The sequence below is a fragment of the Rattus norvegicus genome, chromosome 4 (genome assembly GCF_021556685.1).
Source record: "Rattus norvegicus strain SHRSP/BbbUtx chromosome 4, alternate assembly SHRSP_T2T, whole genome shotgun sequence".
Lineage (NCBI taxonomy): Eukaryota > Metazoa > Chordata > Mammalia > Rodentia > Muridae > Rattus > Rattus norvegicus.
In genome coordinates this window covers 148,465,001-148,485,046 of record NC_141537.1, presented here as the reverse complement: position 1 = coordinate 148,485,046, position 20,046 = coordinate 148,465,001, and the positions used below count along the sequence as shown (strand labels likewise).

Genomic DNA, 20,046 nt, shown 5'->3' with positions numbered 1-20,046 from the left:
TCTTCCCAGGTGTTAAGATTATAGGTAGGCTGGCATGCCCACCCATCTTTCATGTGCCTCAGAGCTGAGGTCTTAAGCATTTTACACACTGAGCCATCTCTCCAGGCCCGTAAGAAACTGTCTGAACACAAACACTCCACAGTACACCTGAGGCTACAAGTTGCAACTGAAATTCTGGCACCCAAAAACATTCTGGCACCCAAAAACAAGGACCTTTAGGTTGCGTGTACTAAGAATAACTTCACAGTGAGCAATTTCACATTTAGACTCTGATCCCATCCTCATTCAATATGGTTATACGGAGACTCCAGAAGCCAAGGAAGAGGGGGATCATTTCAGATGCCAGCACCTCAGCCTGCACATGCCTCTCACCACACTTCACCCCTCCTTTACCTCAGCAGCAGCTCCTCTCTGTGGCAACACATTTCCTGCCTTGCTCTTTTTTATAGCTGCTGCATAATTTTACTCATGGGACATCTCACAGGTGGTTTTCTCCTCCTCCTCCTCCTCCTCCTCCTCCTCCTCCTCCTCCTCCTCCTCCTCTTCCTCCTTCTTCTCTCTCTCTCTCTCTCTCTCTCTCTCTCTCTCTCTCTCTGTTTTTCTTACCATCACAAATGGTGCTTCCATGGGCATGCTTGGACTACACATGACTATAGTGGTCACACCCCAGAAAAAGCTTTTAGAAATGAGACAAAGCTTATATACATCCAAAAGCCAGTACCTGTAAGACCCGTCTCATAGTCATTGTCAAACAAAAGAAACAAACCTTGAGTCCTGACCAATTTGGGCTCCTGTGAGTCTCTATTGGGGAAAGACCCACCCAGGATGTGATGTGAGGTCAGAAGATACTTTGTAGCAAAAGAAGGCGCTGGTGGAGCCTTAGTAAGTCGGGGCACAGGTGGGGTCTTTGCATCTAGGAGCAGCACAGTGGAGCAGAGCGAGCCACCACCTTCTAAGATTGTTTCCACCCATGCATTCCCAACAGTTGAGGACAGGCATGTCCCAGCCTCCCTCTGCCCAGGGAGAAACCAGCTTTCTGCACCCAGGCCACACCCAGCACACGCGGGATGCAAGGCAGAGCTCTGTCCTATTCCCAGAACTGTAGGGACTCTTTGAGGAGAGTCCACATCATCATTTCCAACGATCCTTAAAGGCACTAGGTCCAGAAACACTTAGGGCCTATGCTGGGTAGGTATTTTATCAACTTGATACAAGCTATCATCATCTGGGAAGAGGAAACCGCAATTGAAAAACTGCCCCCATCAGATTGACTGTAGGCAAGTCTATGGGAGGGTTTTCTTGATTAATGATTGGTGTAGGAGGGCCCAGCTCACTATGCGTGGGTGGGTGCCCTGAGTTGTAGGAAGAAGCAGGCTGAACAAGCCACGATGACAAGCCAGCTTCACTCCTCCATAGTTCAGGGCTCCCTTCTGCTTGAGTACCTGCCCTGAACTCCTCAGTGATGAACTACAATCAGGACAGGTAATCTAAATAAACCTTTTCTCCCCAGGTTGCTTTTAGTTGTGCTCTTTATCATAGCAATAGAAAGTCGTCTAAGATGGGACCTCAAGTGTCTATCAGGATTGGTTCACCTTGCGTGTAAGTCTCAGAACATACCCATGTCCTCCACATAGGGTTACATCCTGCATTGCTCCTCTGGCCTCAGAATTTGTCCTAACAGATAAGCCAATCATTCCACTCTTCTTGGGTCCCTGATCAAATGCTATCCCCTCAAAGAAGCCCACCTGACCCCAACCCTCTCAGTTCTGTTAGCCTGCTTGCATGTTCCTTAGAGGACAAACCTTGACTTACAGGGATACTCACTTGTTTTGTTCCTAATGTACCTCAGCCCCTCCATGGTGCTTGGTATAGAGCAAGCTCTCTTGGAGAATATGCATGGTGGCTTCTTCTTATCCAGAGAAGACATGCATGGCCATTCCCTTTATCCAGAAGAGACATATATGACAGATTCTTCCTAACCAGAGAACAGAAGTTTCAAGAGCCCCAGTGGCTGCCTGATACCACACAATATGCCATGCTTTCCCTATACATCTAAATGTACACTAAAGTCTAATTTATAAAGCAAGCACAGGGAGAAAACGCAAAGGTCTCAGCCACCTGAGTGTTTATTTTGCCCTTTGGGAGGCTGAAGCTGGAAGACTGTAAATTCCAAGTCACCTTGAAATTCAACAAATTCCAACAAATAAGAAATTTGAGGCCATCCTAAGCCAAAGACAGAAACTACTCCCAACACACACACACACACACACACACACACACACACACACACACACACACACAGAGGATTGGTAGGATAGGGAGAGAGGAGGGAGGTGGGGGAAGAGAGAGAGAGAGAAATTAATTTTTCCTTAAAGCATTTTCTGACTCCTCGCTGACATGTCTGAAATTCCAGTATTACTCTTGTGTACTTGGGCTGTTACTCCATAATATAAAGTCACCCGAACTCAAGCAGCTTGAAACCACAGCATCTGACCAAGATGCTATGAGAGACTGGCAAGCAGGAAGCATATATAGCATGGATATACCAGGGGGGAGGGGGAGAAAGTGATTGAGGGAAGAAGACCCCTCCAGCAACCCTGGCCTGTGCAATCTCTCCCCTCTCTCCCCTCTCTCCCCTCTCTCCCCTCTCTCCCCTCTCTCCCCTCTCTCCCCTCTCTCCCCTCTCTCCCCTCTCTCCCCTCTGTCCCCTCTCTCCCCCTCTCTCCCTTCTCTCCACTCTCTCCCCCTCTCTCCCTTCTCTCCCCTCTCTCCCCTCTCCCTTCTCCCCCTCCCCCTCTCTTCCCTTCCTTCCCTCTCCTCTCCCCTCCCCTCTCCTCCTTACCCTCCCCCTCTCCCCATCTCCATCCCTCTCCCTCTTTCACTCTCTCTCCCCCTCTCTGCAGGACAAATGACATCTCACCCAAAGAAGTACAAGATTTCATCTTACTACCTCAAACGCACGAATACCAATGGATTTATAGCGAGTATTTTCCACTTAACATTTTTGATCAGCTGACCACAGGTAAGGAGATAACTACTGTCCTGATACCTTCTGCCTTTCTCCATGCTCACTACAGCATTGTAACCGAAGGCCGTGAGTCCACAAGCTCCTCAGGCAACCTCGGCATCTGTGATCAAGTCTGTGTTAGTCCCTTCTGCTAGCTCCACAATCAGCCATGTGAACTTCTATTCATCCTTTAAAAGTCCAGTTTGGGTCAACCCCAGCCCCTGCATGAAGCCTGTCCCACAAGCTGGATCGGCGGTCTCCCTCCTCTTGGCTCTGTGCAAGCACCCACAGGTTTTTGTCAAGTACATCAGGAAGTCCAGTCCCTCTCACTTCCTGGATTCCTCCACTGTTTCTCAAGTCTCTGGGTACTAATGCTGTGAGCAAACCCAGGAGAACTTTGGACAAGGTTAAAACTGTTCATTGAAAAAAAAAAAAAACACCAACCTCGTTGAGCATGTACCATGTGCCAGCTGTTCTCCAAATACTGTCTCATTTGATGCTAATGTGACACATTCAGCTATGTTCAGAGGAGCACAACAGACTTCCAGAGGCCACCCAAATTGCCCAGTGGCACACCCTCCATGGGAAAAGAAAGTGACTCCAGCTGGGCCACAGCACCTACCACTGAAATCTGTACTGCAGTCACAGGCAGGGTGATGGTGTGGGGTGGAACAGGGTCAGGAAGCAGCATTCAGTTCTGACCTAGGAAAATGGTCTGGGGTCCTTCTGTCCCTGGAGAAGGGGTATGATACAAAATCTTCAGGTCACAGGCTAGCTGCACAGGCCATGACAGCTCAGCCCTAGCCACTACTCTGCCTCAATAGAAGTGAGCAGAAGGAACACTGTGGCTCAGTGAGCTGGACATTTGAGGTAGGAACCACAGTTGAGAAAATGTCTCCATAAGATAAGACTGCAGGCAAGCCTGTAGGGCATTTTCTTAATTAGTGATTGATAGGAGGAGGGTCTGGTCCACTCTGGGTGGTGCCAGCTGGTAGGTAGTAGCCCTGGGTGCTATAAGAAAGCACTCTGACAAGGCCATAAGAGACAAGCCAGTGGCTGGCACCCCTCTATGGTCTCTGCATCAGCTCTTTCCTCCAGGTACCTGCCCTGTTTGAATTCTTGTTCTGGCTTCCTTCAATAATGGACTGTGATGTGGAACTATTAGCCAAATACAACTTGCTTTTGATCATGGGGTTTCATCATAGCAACAGTAACTGTAACTAGGATACTCAATAAATAGGAGCTAAATCCGTGTGTCTGCTTACAGCCCGTGCAGGGCCTCATGTCCCTCAAATCACGTGACAGCTACCCAGACAGGCCAGTAAGACAGAGTAGAGGCAGAATCAGCCTGATGGTTTGGATCTTAGATGCCCCTGTAAAGGCTTAACGTCTAGTAATGGCACCACGGGGAGGCCATGGGACCCTTAGGAGGGCGAGCCTAGGAGGAGGTTAGAACAGGGAGGCATCCGTGAGAGGATGACACTGGAACCCAGTCCCCTTCGATCTCTGTCCACTTCCCAGCACCGTAAGATGAGCCACCTCCTCGGTCACTTGCTCCCATGGAGCACTTTGCCACCATGGACTCAGACAGGACCAAGTGAGGAAACATAGGCTTGTGAAAGCGGAAGCAGACACAGAGCCTTCTCCTCCTTGGAGCTCTTTACTCTTCACATCGGGTGTTTTATCACAGCGAGGAACTCTGACTCGCACCAGGTCCCCAACAGGTGGAAGAGCTGCTCGCAAACATTCATTCCACCCGTGCGGCAGGCTGTCCACACAGCTCAGTGTAGGGAGGCGTCATTGCCCCCAGTATTGCCTGGTGGAATCATCCACTTCCAAGCGCCGGCTGAAGTGGAAGGAGCTATGGGCCGGCAGGCGTCCATTCACTCACTATTCCATTCATGGATTGTTGACAATGTTTCCAAAGCACCTCAAATGTGCTGGCAGGCAACAGCGAACAAAGAACACAGGCTGTGCTAGCGAGGAGCTTAAACTACACGGAAGATGAAGGGGAATGAGCCAGTTCACAGACACGGGATTTCAGGGAAGAGCTATGCCGAGAGAAAGCCGAGGGAGTTGGCATCATCCCACTGTGCCACTCGGGAGGGTGTTGACATCTGAATTAAGACTCAGTGAAAACACAGAACCAGACACAGGCGAGGGGAGAGCAACGAACCACGAGGGTGACCCTGGTACAGGCCAGGGCATGTATGGGCCATGACGAAAGCCAGCAACAGGAGGAGGAGAGGCAGAAGAGGAAGAAGAGCAGATAATGGGGAAGGGAGGCCAGTGAGTGGGTGAAGAGTAAAAAAGGAGACAAAAGGAAAACAGGAGGAGGAGGAGAAAGAGACCAGAATGGAGGAGGAGGAATGAGGAGGAAGAGGAAGGAGGAAAAAGAAGGAGGAGAAGGGGGGATGGAGGAGGGTGGAGAAGGAGGGAGGAAGAGGGTGGAGAAGGAGGGAAGAGGTGGAGGAAGAATAAAATGAGAGGCAGAGTCAGCAAGGGAGAAACCCAGTGTCTCAGTAAGAACAGGTTTGTTCCTCTGAGCCCTGATTTCTATCCAAAGATGATGAATTAAGACATCTGTGGAGCTTTTAAAAATACAAAGCAAACCTGCAGTAAAGATAATCCTGACAGACAAGGCTGGGTCCTGAATAAAAAGAAAACAAAACAGAGGCGGAAACACTCAGAGCCTAGCAGCAGCCCAGCTCACAGTAAGTGCTAGGACACGTTCCTCACGCGGGTCCATGTGCAGAGCAATTGTAACCGTACCCATTGTGAGTCTGGGCTGCTCATAGAACTCTGGGACAGGGCAGAAAGTGGAGATTGAGAAAGGAAAGCAAACACACTGCCCATCTACTGTTGTCAGTTCCCTGTCTCACCAGAGGATGCAGGCTCAAGATTTGGAAATGCAGACATATGCAGTCAAGCACATGGACCTGATGCAGAATGGTAACTAAGGGAAACCACCATGGCAGATCTTGAATTGTGACATTAGAAAGACAAGCTGTCCCACCCTACAAGCCCCTGCCAGAGTCAGATGCGGGGTCTGGCTTGTCTTGTTGGCTGAGTGAGTCATTTGAGATACATTCTGAAAAAGAAAAGGAAAATTTTAAGTGGGTTTGATGTGGGTTGTGCTCTCAGTGGTATGAAGCCAGACCAGTTGCAGGCAGGGAAGCAGCTACTTGTCATGGATGTTACGGTCATCTGTGGGTTTGTTTCACATGTGTATTAGAGATTGGCATTTGTCATTGCTGCCTCCCTCGAAGATAGCGCCTTTCTTACATACAGCAAGAAGCAGGCGTTTGTAGAATGAATGAAGTAGCCGGCAGCCAGAGTCTCTGCTTCAACCAAGCATGGTGTCCCTAGTGTGGATAACAGGGACTTGAGAACAAGTCGGGAAGCCAAACAGGCCACACAAGAAAGAGGCCAGAAAGCATGGTGGCACAGCAGTTCTGGGGAAACTGACCCAGGATCCAAGGACTGTCAGGTGAAAAACTAGAAAGTTCTTCCCAGAGTCCCAGGATCAACTATCAGCTCAACGCAAGAAAGAACCACGTCCTAGCAAAGTGTTCTCCAACATGAGGCTGGAGGAAATGCTGGAGGTCTCCGGGGCAGACTGTGGAGGGGTGAATATCAGATGATTGGCAACCTGGGTCATCAAAGGTACATGGTGGTCCCATCAAATGGCACAGCCATCAGTACTCCTCCAAGGTCTTGTCTTTCTTCACGGGATGACGTAAACCCTCACATGGTGTCTGTGCTCCAAGCCCTCTTCTGAGAAGATGAATTGTTAGGGTCTGATAAAAGGCACCCGAGGGAGTGTTGTCAGTACACAGCAATCGGTACCCGGTACGTAGCATAGACACTGACGAGATGACGCTTCCTGTGCCTAGTCATCTGCGGTTATCAGTGGCTGGGGACGGCTGACACTCTGATGTGTAGCAAGGACATGACACAGCGGTGCTGGAAGTGATGGATGCTGACCAACTGAAAACTCAGGAAGAATGGGCTCTCACCGGCGCCTCCTCACCCCTTCTCATGTAGGGTTTTCTCCAGTACCTCCTCCTCCACCTATGCATCCTAGCAGCCCTCACAGAGAGCCTTTCCAAGCCTGGCAGAAAGCACAGGCTGTGGGCAAAGACACTGCACATACAGCAACTTATGCTAGTAAGGCAGCTCCATGGTAAAGGCCCCCGCCATTGACCCCGGAGACATGAACTCAGTCTCCATGACCCTCATGGTAGAAAGAGGGCACCAATTCCCAGATTGTCCTCTGACTTCAACAGCGTACTGTTGCATGCATGTAACCCCTTAAAATGAATAAAAATACAATGAATAAAACCCCCCAGATTCACACCAAAGTTACAAAAGGAGTGATGGACTGTAGGGAAAACCCATGCTGTCCTATAGAAATACCGTCTTATTTCAGGATGGGTTCCCTAAAATATATATATTTAACCTTTTGTGACCAAAGTAAGGCCCTGTACATTTCTCAAGGGAACCCCAACCCAGTGTGGTTGGAAAAAATTATGCTGTCCCACCCAGAACCAAAGCCTCCTCCCTCGTGCCACACCTTTCAGAGACTCCTTTTGAGACCGTGACTGACTAGGTAAGTGCCATTCATTTGGATGCTAACTGCTCCAAGGCCACACTTGAAAGGCATCTTAAAGGCCCAAATAAGGAAGAACCAGCTGAACCAGGTTCACGAACTGAAAGATGGGCTTTGATCCAAGAGAGAGGACTTTCTTCAAATTAAGCTAGCGGGTCAATAAACCTCTACCCCAAATCCCCACAAATGGAACAAAGTTGTTTTCATTTATTTCTTGCTCCTTAGGCTAAAGAAGCTGACTCTGAAATGTGCTTGGAACAGAAAGATCATTCTGGAAATGAGCAGAGCAAGACTAGGTCAAGGGTCATAACAGCAGCACAGGGAGACATCGATATACAGAAAGATCACCTAGATAAGCCAAGAATGCCCAAACAGACTATTAGGAAAGCCTAGATGTCTAGGTGAGAAGACACTGTCAATCTGCTGAGATGGGGGGACTGATGGGTAACAGCTGCTGGAGAGATCCAATCTTCACATAAAAACGAAACCTACATTTCTATCTTTTACCACATACACATGTCGTTCCTAAGTGCTAGAAAATCCAAACTTTAATACTCTTAGGAGAAAATACAGAAACTGTTCATATAACCTTGGAGGAGGAAAGCCATCCTAAATAAAAAGCCAAATGTGCCAGCCACAAAGGAGAAACTGATAAACACAGTGTCAGTGAAATGGAAAATTCTGTACACATCAGGAAGGAAAAGCCGCACACACAGAAAAGATCTTACAGCAAAGAAAATTATATTAGGGGGGAAAAAGTATAAAAAATGTTTGTCAATAAGAAAACACAACCCAGAGAAATCCAGGAGCACTTGTTTTTCTCTAGATGCGTCAAAATCACAAAAAGATGCTCACCTCAGGGGCAATCAAGGAAATGCATGTTTAAAATAGTAAAATACCACTTCACACTCATTATCTGGGAGAAATAAAATCTGGCTGGAGTGCAGTGGCAAAGGCCTGTAATACAAGTATTTGAGAGGCAGAGGCAGGGGGATTGCTGAAAGTTCAAGGCCAGCGTTGTCTATGCAACAAGTTTCAGGCCAACCAGAGTTGCACAGCGAGATGCTGTCTGGAGAAAACGTGAAACAAACAGAAACCACTGGCTCAGATGAATTGCCGCACAGGAAATGGAGGGTTCGCTTGGGGCTGCAGAGATGGCCTAAGTGTTTAGCGCTTAGAGACACCTTGGTTTGGTTCCCAGCACCCACGTGGCAGCTCACAATGATCTGTTAACTCCAGCTTCAGGGGATTTGATGCCCTCTTCTGGCCTCTGCAGGCACTGCATGTATGTAGACATACAAACAGGCAAGGTACCTCCACACAAAATAAAATAACACCCCTTCTCAAAAAAAAAAAAAAGGAAAGAAGAAAGGAAGGAAGGAAGGAAGCAAAGCAGCAGAAATTCCTTTAAACTGATATTCAGGATGCATATTAGAGCAATCTCTGCATCGTCTGTTAAAATGGATGCAACACGTGCCCCACAACCCAGCAGCTACACCCTTGCCCATGGTTTAGATGTGTCCCCCTTGCAGTATGAATTAGGGAGTGAAATCCCAATGCAACAGCATTGAAAAGTGGCTTATGGGAACTGACTTGAATTGTTACCATGGGACCAACATGGACTTCCTAAGGAGAAGCTGAATTTAGACCCCTTGCTTCTCTCTTGCCATTTTACCTTCTGACATGGATGATGGTGCAGGAGCCGGCTCTTACCAGTCGCTCCACCCTGGACTTTCCAAACTGCACAAGTATAAGAAACAAACCTCTATTCTTTTTAAGTCACCTAGTCCTAGGTATTTTGTTACAGTAGCATATAGCAAGCTAAGATGGGTTTACAGACAGACTAGAAAGGGTCAAGAAAGCTCAATTAGTTCAACCACGGTGGGGATGGACCTCAGTCTCACCCTACCAAGAAGACTTGTAAATACAAAGTAACCATTCATAGAGTGCAACACTAGAAAGGGGTGAGAATGAAGAAGTCCGGATCCTTGTGTCAATACAGAATTATCTGAAAACCACAACTGAGAAAAGAAACATAGTACAAAGAAAAGTAAGGATTGGATACTAGCCCTGGAAAGGTTTACAATATGTAAGGCAGTGTCTGTTCTATTCCAGGCACATACATAAACAGAACAAATATAAAGACTGACCAGAGATCTAAATTCAGCCAGACTTCTAGAAGGAAGGAAACAAAATGGTATCCAGAAAACCAATTAAAATCACTCAGAAATCCACCATTCATCCTCATTCATTATTATAATTAGCCACAAAGTAGGGGAGACTTCATCAATGATGTCAGGTCCCTGCAGACTGAAAAAGATCAAGAACTATTTGGTCTAGTCTCCAATGCTCACAGAAACCACCTATGTATACCTGGACTGAGGGACCCTCCTACAGTAGGAGTCAGAGCCACCGTATACGTTCTGTGAGTTGTGCATTATATACTTCTACAGAGTACATTTCATAAGGTACCTCAGAATGATGCTCCCCTAGGTTATATCTAGTGTGCAGCTTACACACAACTGTATTCCTGAGCCCCATGAGGTTGACAGTGCTTTAGTACTCTGATAGAATTGTGCTAGCTTCTGGGATAAGGGGTGCTCACAACCTTCTGGGTCCTTCTGATCTCACATCCTTCATAAATACACTTGAAAACTTTCACACACTTCAGGTACTGAGAGCAAGCTAGCCCCCACCCCCCACCCCCAGAGACTTCTGCTTTCTAAGGCTAAATATACTCCTGGCTTTGCTTATGGCAAGCTCGCTCTGACTTCTCCGCTGTTCAGAATGAATTTTTAAACTGTCCTTTTACCAGGCACTTCCCGCCCTAGTAAGCAGGCACGTTGACATGTTTTCCAAGAACCAGAATGCGTTCCTCTCAGCTGCTCCTATGGGACTCCCCGGAAAAACCCACACACATGCTTGCTTCTACAGCAGTCTGATGGCCATGGGAGCCAAGAAGCTTGGAGTGGAGGAGTTGAGCTTAAGCTTTTCCAGGAGTGGGGTGGAGGTGGGAGGAGATGGGAAGGCAGGGATGAGGACAAGGCCAGCTGATCCTTCACTTACTCCCAGAACTCCATGACCGGGGAGGTTGCGTTCTGCAGGGACACATGACTGTAGTTGCTGAAGTTCAGCTTCTGGAACTCCACACATTTCTCTGAGTGGGAACAAGACAAAACACACAGAAAATTAACCTTCATGGGGCCAAACCCAGGGAGCACACAGAGCTGGTGGTACAGCCAGGTGGTGTTGGCAGACACAGGTCAGAACACACCGGAGAATCTATGCTTTGGCCACGGCTTTCCCTGGTGGCCTGCTCTGGTTCTATCAGAAGGAGGATGCAGTGGGAGCAAAACCTCACTCTGTTCCTATCCAGAATCTTTCTGCATGCCCCCCCCGTGCCTCAAACCCACCCCCATCTTCTACTCATTCTTGTCTTTCCTTGCTTAGCCCCATCTATGGCATTGGTCTCTGGTGCCCAGCGCCCTCACTGAAAAGAACAGAATAGAACAGATATCTCCAGGGGCTTTGATGGAGCTGTGGATTCCCATTCCCATAGTAAGAGGTAACTACTGGAGTGGCCTTGTGAAGAGCTAAGGGCTGGATGAACCAGCAGGAACACACACAGAAGAGGCCCGTGGTCCCTTATTCCCTCCCTCCCTCCAATGAGTCAAAAAGGTTGGTTATTGAACAAGCTCTTATCAAAAATTTGATCACCAAGGACTCTTCAGGAGAAGTGTCCTAGTGACTAGGTCCAGAGCAATCCTGAGCTGCCTCCTTCTCCCGGAAGCCTTCTTTGACCTCCCTCTCCTAAATTCTAACTAAATGAGAACCCCAAGACCCTCTAAGGAATTACTTTCCCTAACTTTCTTGACTATGAAAAGAAATAATCCAAGGATAAATAGTAACTTAGTCCCCATGTACACCCTCGCCCTCCTCTGTAAAGCCTGCAGCCTGCTAAAGACAGAAACAAGAATAACTCCAGCCAGGGTTCTACTGCTGGCTGCCGTTGATTTGGAACCCGTGAGCCACCATGGGCCTCACTCACACCTGCAGACATAGTTGGATGAGCCACTGGGCTGCAGGCTCCCTGGAGCACAGCCTCCTACATCAGCTGCTTTAGGACCTAGACATTGGTTCAGCTCCAGTGAGGAGTAGGTACTGCCACATCTGCCAGTGCCTTCTCACTCAGATGCGCCTGCCATTCAGGCTGATCACAGTAGCCACAGCCAGTGAGGATGTCATGGGCTCTGCAGAAAGGGGATCACAAGCCAGGAAGGTCTCCACTGGGGATGGATGGCCCAGCTGTCTGTGTCATTCTCATTTCTCTTGGCTACTGCTGGCTTATGCTGAAAGCAGGTGGGTCTGGGTGCCCAGAGAGTCTACACTGGAGTCTAGAAGCCATGTTGCCAGCAATCTGACTGGACATACCCCAGCCTGTTTCTGCAATGATGGCATCCTGGGATTTTATCAGACTCTAAAATGGTGCTGCTTAATATTTTTCCTAAGAGGAAAAAGAAATTCTGCTGGATCTGGTGGTCACACCCGAAGTCCCAACACTTGGGAGGTCGATGCTGAAGGACAGCTGGATGCCAGCTTGGGCCACAGAGCAAGTCCATGACTCAGTACTAGCAAATTAAACCCTAGCAGAATAAAACAAGAGAGGCAGGCAGGGAGGCAGGCAGGCAGACAGACATACAAACAGGCAGACAGACAGACAGACTGGAAGGCACACACACACACACACACACAAACTCCCTCAGATATTCAAAATTGATGTGTCATTTGAATTAAAATTGATTATATAAAAATAAACAGTGGTTATAAACCTGTGTGAGTATTCTCACAGGTAAGAAATTAAAATTATAGCAAGTCAATTGCTTCTCAGCCTTTGATCTAAGGTCATGTATACCATAAGTTAAAGCTGCTCTGTGCACTCTTGTAATCCCAGAGCCCAGGCAGTGGAGGCAAGAGGGCCAGGAACTCCAGGTCCATCCTGGGTTACATGAGACTCTATCCTAAAGATGAATTAATTAATTAATTTAGAAATAAAATACCAACTCAACTGGGGAACTGACAAAAAGTGAAACAATAGCAAACCCTCTCACAATGTGCAGAATAATTCCATGTGGGATAATGAACTGCTTTTCCAGTAGAAAAGCAGACCAACAGCACAGAGGCAGAGTCTGTGAAATATTACCCCCATACTTCCCTAGTTCACTCTTCTGCAAGACCTTCTTCCCCCTTACAGCATGCCTCAGCCTCAGGTCATTCCCATATGTCTGTCTGTCCATTCATCTGCCCATCCTTCCTTCCTTTCATCCATTTTTAATGCTGGGGATGGAACCCAGGGCCTTATGCATGGTAAGCAATTGTTGAGCCACTGAGCCACACATGTCTTGTTGACGCATGATTTAAAAATTAAATCTTGAGAAATTACAAACACAGATTCAAGCCACAGAATCTCCCAAGGGCCCTCGATGGCAAGGACCATAGTGGAGATTCAGGGCATGTAGAAGTTTAGAGTTTCCTTAACACACTGATGATCAGGAGTCCAAGAGTACATCCCTGAATTGTAGCTTGCTAAACATCTCCATAAGATCCCTTGCCAAAGGAAGGCTAACTGAACCCAGGGCCTTAGGAAAGTTGACAACAACTGACACAGAAGTGACTGGAAGGCAGGTAAGGCAAAGACACAGACCTAAAACTAGGCTGCTGTGCTTTCTAGACCTAATATGGCTGCTGCTTCTCTTAGTGACCAGTACAGTACACAGGCTCACTGTATCTCAGCTTTCAGGGTGATAGGCCCCTCCCAGACATAATTAACCATGGATGCTGACATAGATGGATAGGTCATAGTATGTGTCCCAATTCCAGTCAAAATAGAGCACCTCTGAGAAGGGCTCAGAGGCCAAGGCTTATCTCAGAGAGAAAGAGTGCTACAATCCATTGGTGATGCCTGCAGTGAGCACGGAAACCTCAGAAAGGGGTGGGACAGGTATTCTCTTTCTCTAGATTGCCAAAGAAGTCCTGACAGACTGTATCTAAGTCAAAGATGACCTATAAGACTTTCCACTGTGCATGTGTGTATATGTATGTGTGGGGGATGTTGCTGCCTTCAAACATTTAGCTGGTTAGAACAAGTAAAGCAAACCAAGTAACTTGGGTGTGGTTTTGGTATTTAAAGAGAAGTTAGGGGGCAAGAGTTAACTCATCATTTAGCAGCACTGGCTGATCTTCTAATAGACCTGAATTCGATTCCCAGCACCCACATAATGCTTCATAGCCATCTCTAACTCCAGCCCCAGTGAATGTGACACCCCCTTCTGGCCTCCATAGGTACTGCATGAATATGGTCTCGTACAAGCAAACATTCACACACATATATTAAGAATACATACATCTTTTAAAGAGAGAAGCTAGAAATCAGGATTTTCACACAATGTCTTCTAAAACTCAAATTCTGGAAACCAAAAGCATTTTCGAGTTTGTGCTCATTACTATAAATGTGATCATCTTAACTGCCCTTAGTTTAATCTAATACCTCGCCACCTTATTAAGAAAGATGAACCAGTCAGAGAGGCAGGACTTGAGAAATCATGATCCTCAAATTGTGGTCCAGCGCTTGATCTTACCTTCCCTCTAAATGCTGAATATACTCTGGTCAGGTGACCATTGTTCCAGAGGCCACTCCCAGGAAACTGAACTGTGACAAAAGACTGCAGACTCAGGGTGCACCACCAACCCCAGATCCCTCCACAGGACCAGGAGAGATCCAGCCTGGAGACCATACCTGTGTTCCACTCATGCCCACAGGTGGCCCAGGGGAGCTCGGTGGTGAAGCAGTTGCTTAAGTAGAAGATGGCCCACGCCAGGATGATGATGTAGTAGACATTGAGATGCGCCTCGATCACCTGTGTTGCATAGCCGATGCCTGTGAGAACGAACAGAGAAGAGCGGCTCAGGTCTCTGTCCTCTGAGACAGCCTTTGGCGGCCCCTGGCAACTTGTACAAATGAGGAAGACTCTGCTTTGCTCTCGAAATCAACGCTTACCTTCAAATAAAGGACAGACTCTCCTCCAGCACGTGATGCCGCCCTCGCTCGTGAACTGCCCCAGAGCCGTTTCCAGGAAGAAGACGGGGATTCCACAGCAGATGAAAAACACCACGTAAGGAATCAGGAATGCCCCTGTAAGGTAAGAGTGCAGAGAGGTAATATGGAAACTTCCCTCCTGACACCAATCCTGTCCCGTGGGCATCTACCCCAAGGTGGCACACAGCTCCCTTCCAGCTGGGATTCCAATTTGCCTGGAAAGGCCAGAGCCAGAAAACACGGGAGGGGAGGAGGTTTCGTGCCCTCTGCCACCTTTTACCTCAAGCAATTCTTCCTCCTATCTCTGGGCCTTGACTTCTCCAGCTGTAAAATGAGTTTTAATAATTAATGCCATTGACGATTTCCCAGGGTATCTGCGTGATTGAATAAGAATGTTTGGGGAAAAGTGTTTTGTTGATTAATTCTGTGCATGTGTGTGTGTGTGTGTGTGTGTGTGTGTGTGTGTGTGTGTGTGCGCACGCGCGCGCGCACGCATGTGTGAGCAAGAGAAAGAGAGATAGGGAGATCGATTTGTTTTCTGTGAGCGTGAGCATACAAGTTTGCGCCCATGTATATAGAGACCAGAAGTCAATGTCCTCCTCTATAACCTTGACGCCATGTTTGGTGCAGGGTCTCCCAATGAAGCTGGGGTTCACCGGTCAGTGAGGTCCAGGTATCCTCCTGTCTCCACTTCCCTGGTGCTAGAATGGCAGGTGTGTACCACCACACCTGGCTTTGTGTGGGTGCTGAGGATGCAAACCAACCTTCATGCCTGAAGAGAAAGCATTGATCTCTCCAGCACCCATTCCACCCTCCAGCACAGATTAAGCTCCTTCCTATCCTATGTGCTGTTCCCTTCTCTACCCCAAACTAATCTCAAGGGGTGGGAGTGAAGGAGAAAACCATTCATTATTTTCTTGTAGAATCTCCCTAAAAGATTTTTCTGGTGAAGAAAAAGAAAAAAAAAAACTTTCCAGACAATCATTCAATGAGGTTAAATGTCCCTGCACATATGACCCAGGTATGAATCTGAGCCCTAAGAAATTTGTAGCAAGAATCCCCCTTCAAAGCTGGCTTAGGGTCACCCTGGGTGAGGACTGCCCTAAACACAATACCCACGGCCAGGGCCTTTCTACAAAATAAGTGAAATGAAGTTAGCCTTGCCCTAGGCACAGATGGAGAAGCCTCCCCCCACCAAATCCCTCATTTTCTTTCTCTCATCTAATAACAAAGCATGAAAACACAGTATTCTCCATCTGATGTTGTGAATGGAGGCTTTACCTGAAATTGCTTTTGCTAAATGAAGCCTCTTTAACCACCGGATTAACAGCAGCAACCTTGATCAATCCTGATAGTGTGGGCCTATCTACTGGGCTTTGAAAGGGTCTTAAATCTTTTCTGGGCAAGGAACTCATTTAAGATTTTACCCTGTGGATGAGATAGATACCTCCCATTATTGTGGAATCTACTAGTCTGGCCCATGAACACGTTATTTTTAGAGGAAACCACAGCCCAGCTAGATTGAAGGCAGAAACTTATATGGGGTGAGCAGCATCTGAGTCCTGACTCCAAATCTATTTGATTAAAAAGCTGAAGCGGTTCCCTTAAGAGCTTGTAATTCACCTGTGAGTCTCTGTGACCCCAACAGATGACACTGGGGAGAAAGCCAGCTGGCCTCTGAACTCACAAAGCTAGTACTGTAATTCTTAAAATAACTAACTCCACGAAGCCTGGGTGTTTGCACTGATGGAGGTTTTTGGAAAATCAAAGAGCAAACAACCAACAATGAGTCACGTTTCAACTTTACTCACTACAACCTTACAAAACAGTTTGTAACAGAATTTCTGATTAACCCAATTTATCTCCATTTTCTACTTTGCAGTACGCTTCTTGTTTGGGTCTAATACTTCCTAGATGAAAGACATTAAAGTAGCTTCTGCCCCAAACTACCTTAAATGTACAACTTCCTACACCGTGCACACATGCACACACACACACACACACACACACACACACACACACACACACACACGGTAGCTTCTAAAGACTCTGTCTGCACAGTGAGGCAGGGCCTGCCTGAGGGCACAGGGTGCATTTTGGGTCTCCAAGTCTGCAGCCAGCTGTCACCCCTTGCCAAGCCACGGACACCACTGGCCACTTCATTACCAGTGCAGGGCAGGCCTGGAGCAGCTTGTGCCTTCAGGGTGAATGTCCCCAAAGAAAGAGCCGGAGCCAAGCAGTGTAGTTCGCAGGCCCCTCAGCTGTTTGTACAGGGAGCCCTGCACTGTCCCTGCCAACCAACTTCTCTGTCACCTTTTTAGTGTTTGAAGATCAGGGGTAGCACAGGGAGGAGGGGAAATGCCAATACAGGCCTTTTCTGAGAGGAACTGTGCCACCATAGGTTTTAATGGGACCCCTGGCTACTCTGCCATCCTACTGCGATAGGAGGGGTGTGGGAGTTTGGGGGAAGGTGGGGGCAATCTGGGTCCCACTCTGGGCTGGGAGAACTGGGGACCACAGCTTCAGTTCTTCCCAAATGGCACTCTGTGATGGTGTCTTTGGAAGGGACGCTGGTCTTCCCCCGTCTCACACACATCGGCGTGGTTGCAGTTGTGGGTGAGTCTGAGCCCAGTAAAAGAAACTGCTTGGTGCCAGTTTTCCTCCAGAGAGGCCTAAAATACTTTCCCTAGAAAGGGCCTGAAGAGCAAATTTAAAACACTACAGAGAGGAGCATGCAGGGAAGCCTATGCAAAAGTTCTCCCCAGGGGTCAACTCAATCCTGCACGGAAAAACCTTTGGAGTCTGAATCTTGCCCTCAGTAGAAGTAAGACAGGGAGCTTCTTAGATGCGTGGTCCCATCATCCTTGAGATCCATAAAAACACTACCTTCCAAGGTGACTGTGAGGCAATTTAAAAAAATTACAAAAGATGGCTAACGCTGGGCCCCTTCTCCTGGCACTTCGGTGACCTCTCCAAAAGATAGCTCAGATCAATCTTTTCCTGTGAGGACAGGGAGCCTCCGAGGCTAAATAACAGGTTTCTGCCTAAAACGCCAGCGAGAGTTGCCTGAAAGCAGAGCTCCTGGACCAGGTCTGTCCCTCACGCAGGTGACAGACGCTGCTCTGGGCCCGGTGGCAGGTGGCAGGTGGTGGAGCGCTCAGGTGCGAAGCGGCTCCTTGCACGCAGGCGCAGAGAAACAGGTGGGCCCCGTGCAGTCCCTCAGCTCCTGGGGACTGGGAGGGAGGATCAGGGCCTTGCATGAGAGGTGTCACCCTTCCCCAGGTGTCTCCCCGCGTCCCTGCCGTCCCCGCTGCCGCACTCACCTCCGCCGTTCTTGTAGCACAGGTAGGGGAAGCGCCACACGTTGCCCAGACCGATGATCTCTCCCGCTACGCTCAACACGAACTCCACCTTGTTGTTCCAGTGACCGCGCTCGTGGACCGCCTTGTCGCGCGCCTCGCGCGTCCCCGCCGCGCCCCCGCCGCCGCCGCCCAGCGCCTCGGACCCTCGCGCCTCCTCGGCCGCCTTCCCGTTGCCCAGGGGCAGCGCTTGCTCCGCAGTCATGGCCGCCCTGCCGCCTCGTGCGCCGGCCCGGCTCTGCGCCGCCGCCCCGGGCGCCCGGGCTTTTGAGAGGCTCGAGCGGCGGGCGGGGGAGCCGGGGGTGGAGCCGAGGGAGCCGCCCGGGCCGGACCTCACGGGACAAGGACGCAGTGCCCAGGCCACCTCCCGCCCGCCTGAACCCCGGGGTGGAAGGGGTGCTGCAAGTCCTGCGACTTGACCTTGTGTGCCCAGTGCCTCCCTTAACACCTTGACCTTGCAAGCACCTGGCTAACTCGGGGCACAGGTTTGCCCCACAGCCTGACTCACTGGCTTCTGAGTGCAGGTAACAACAGAGTCCTCTACCCAGGCCCAAGTGGGCTATGAGTGAGACACCCTCTCTGTGACCTTTCAAAGCTTGGGCCTCCATTTTCCCATCTCTACTCAGAGATAGATGGGCAGCTCTAACTTTTGAAGAGCGAACAACTGTGTGGGTAGGGTTCAATTGCAGGGTCCTAGTGAGACTACTGCTGGGGCATGACTAGATGGAAAGTCCTTTTGAAGTTTCCAGGTGATGGTAACTGGGTCTTAACCCCAACCCCATGCTTGGTCCCCTCTACCTTGGGGTCTCATTCCACCCACACACATGTGAGTCTTGACACTGTGGCATTGAGTACGGACATCCAGAGGCAAATCTAAGCTGGATGTCCTGCTTCACCTACATGAGTTGTGTGCAAGGCTCCTGATACCGCAGTTTCTCAGTTTGCTGAGCTGCAAAAGGTGCTTCCAACATCGCCTTCTTGGGTTTGTTGGTTTGTTTGGGTGAAAGGTTAAATGACGAGAGGCTGATAAAGTTTTCCTACAGTAGAGACTGTCCATGCACCACGCAGTGTGCAGACACACATGTGTACATCGGGTTCAACATTTCCTTCCACTCCGTTGTACAGACAGCATATAATGCCCTACGATAAAGGCAGAGAACTTAAGCAAAACATGCTGTACAACATGTATTTAGAAAGCATCTGTAGCTATAAGGCCAAGGAGATACCTAAGTAAATTAGGACTTGCTGATTATGTGCCAAACCCTAGATTTCACCCCTAGGACCCAGCTGAAGTGTATGTGGGGTGGGGGCGGGTATGACTAGAAATGGAGTTGATTTGATTTGCATGATGTTTGTGGGTTGACAGCTGACCCCTGGCTGTGGTGCCCCTTTAAGAGGTGGAGCCTTAAAGGAGGGTCTTCAGGTTCTTGGGGACATATGTTTGCCAGGAATGTGGGAGCCCACAGTCCTCAGGTTTGCCTCTCCTGCCATCCTGGAGTAAGCCTTCGCTGCCCCTGTGACACACTTTAGCCTAAGTCCAAACCTCAGGGTCCTCTAGAAGTCAGTGCCAGATCCATGTTGTAGGCTGGTTCTCTGAGCTGTTTGCTACAGCACTAAAAAGCTGACTGACGGGAAGAAGGAGAGGCTGATACATGGGGCCTGCAGATATGGACAGCTCCATGTTTCCTGCATACCCCCAGAGCAGACTCTCTGTGTTTCCTGGGTCCCTCTGGTCCCAGGGCTCCTGAGTTCCTGCCCTGTGGCCCTTAGACACAACCTAGATGCCCTTCTCTCTGGTTCACAACATTTCTTAAAAGAATAAATGGAGTGCTAGATTAGTGTCTGAGGACCGGGCTGTAAATCCTGGTTCTTGGGCTTTTCCGCGCACAGCCTGCCTGAGGTCTGTGTGGATTTGTGTGGTTCCCCCTCCCTGTGGTTCCCACTCACATGGTTTTTGTGCTCCTCACCCCCACAC

General features: G+C 48.8%; 1 protein-coding gene across 1 annotated transcript in view; it reads right to left on the bottom strand.

The window, feature by feature from the left end:
• Slc6a11 (solute carrier family 6 member 11) overlaps positions 1-18,288 on the bottom strand; it is a 115,721-nt gene extending 97,433 nt beyond the window's left edge. The window contains exons 1-4 of the mRNA NM_024372.2: positions 18,036-18,288; positions 14,674-14,808; positions 14,413-14,553; positions 10,686-10,776 (exon numbers count right to left, since the gene is read on the bottom strand). Of these exons, the coding sequence (NP_077348.1) occupies positions 10,686-10,776; positions 14,413-14,553; positions 14,674-14,808; positions 18,036-18,276 (608 nt within the window). The 5' untranslated portion in view covers positions 18,277-18,288. The remainder of the gene's footprint in view (positions 1-10,685; positions 10,777-14,412; positions 14,554-14,673; positions 14,809-18,035) is intronic.
• Positions 18,289-20,046: the final 1,758 nt, after the last annotated feature.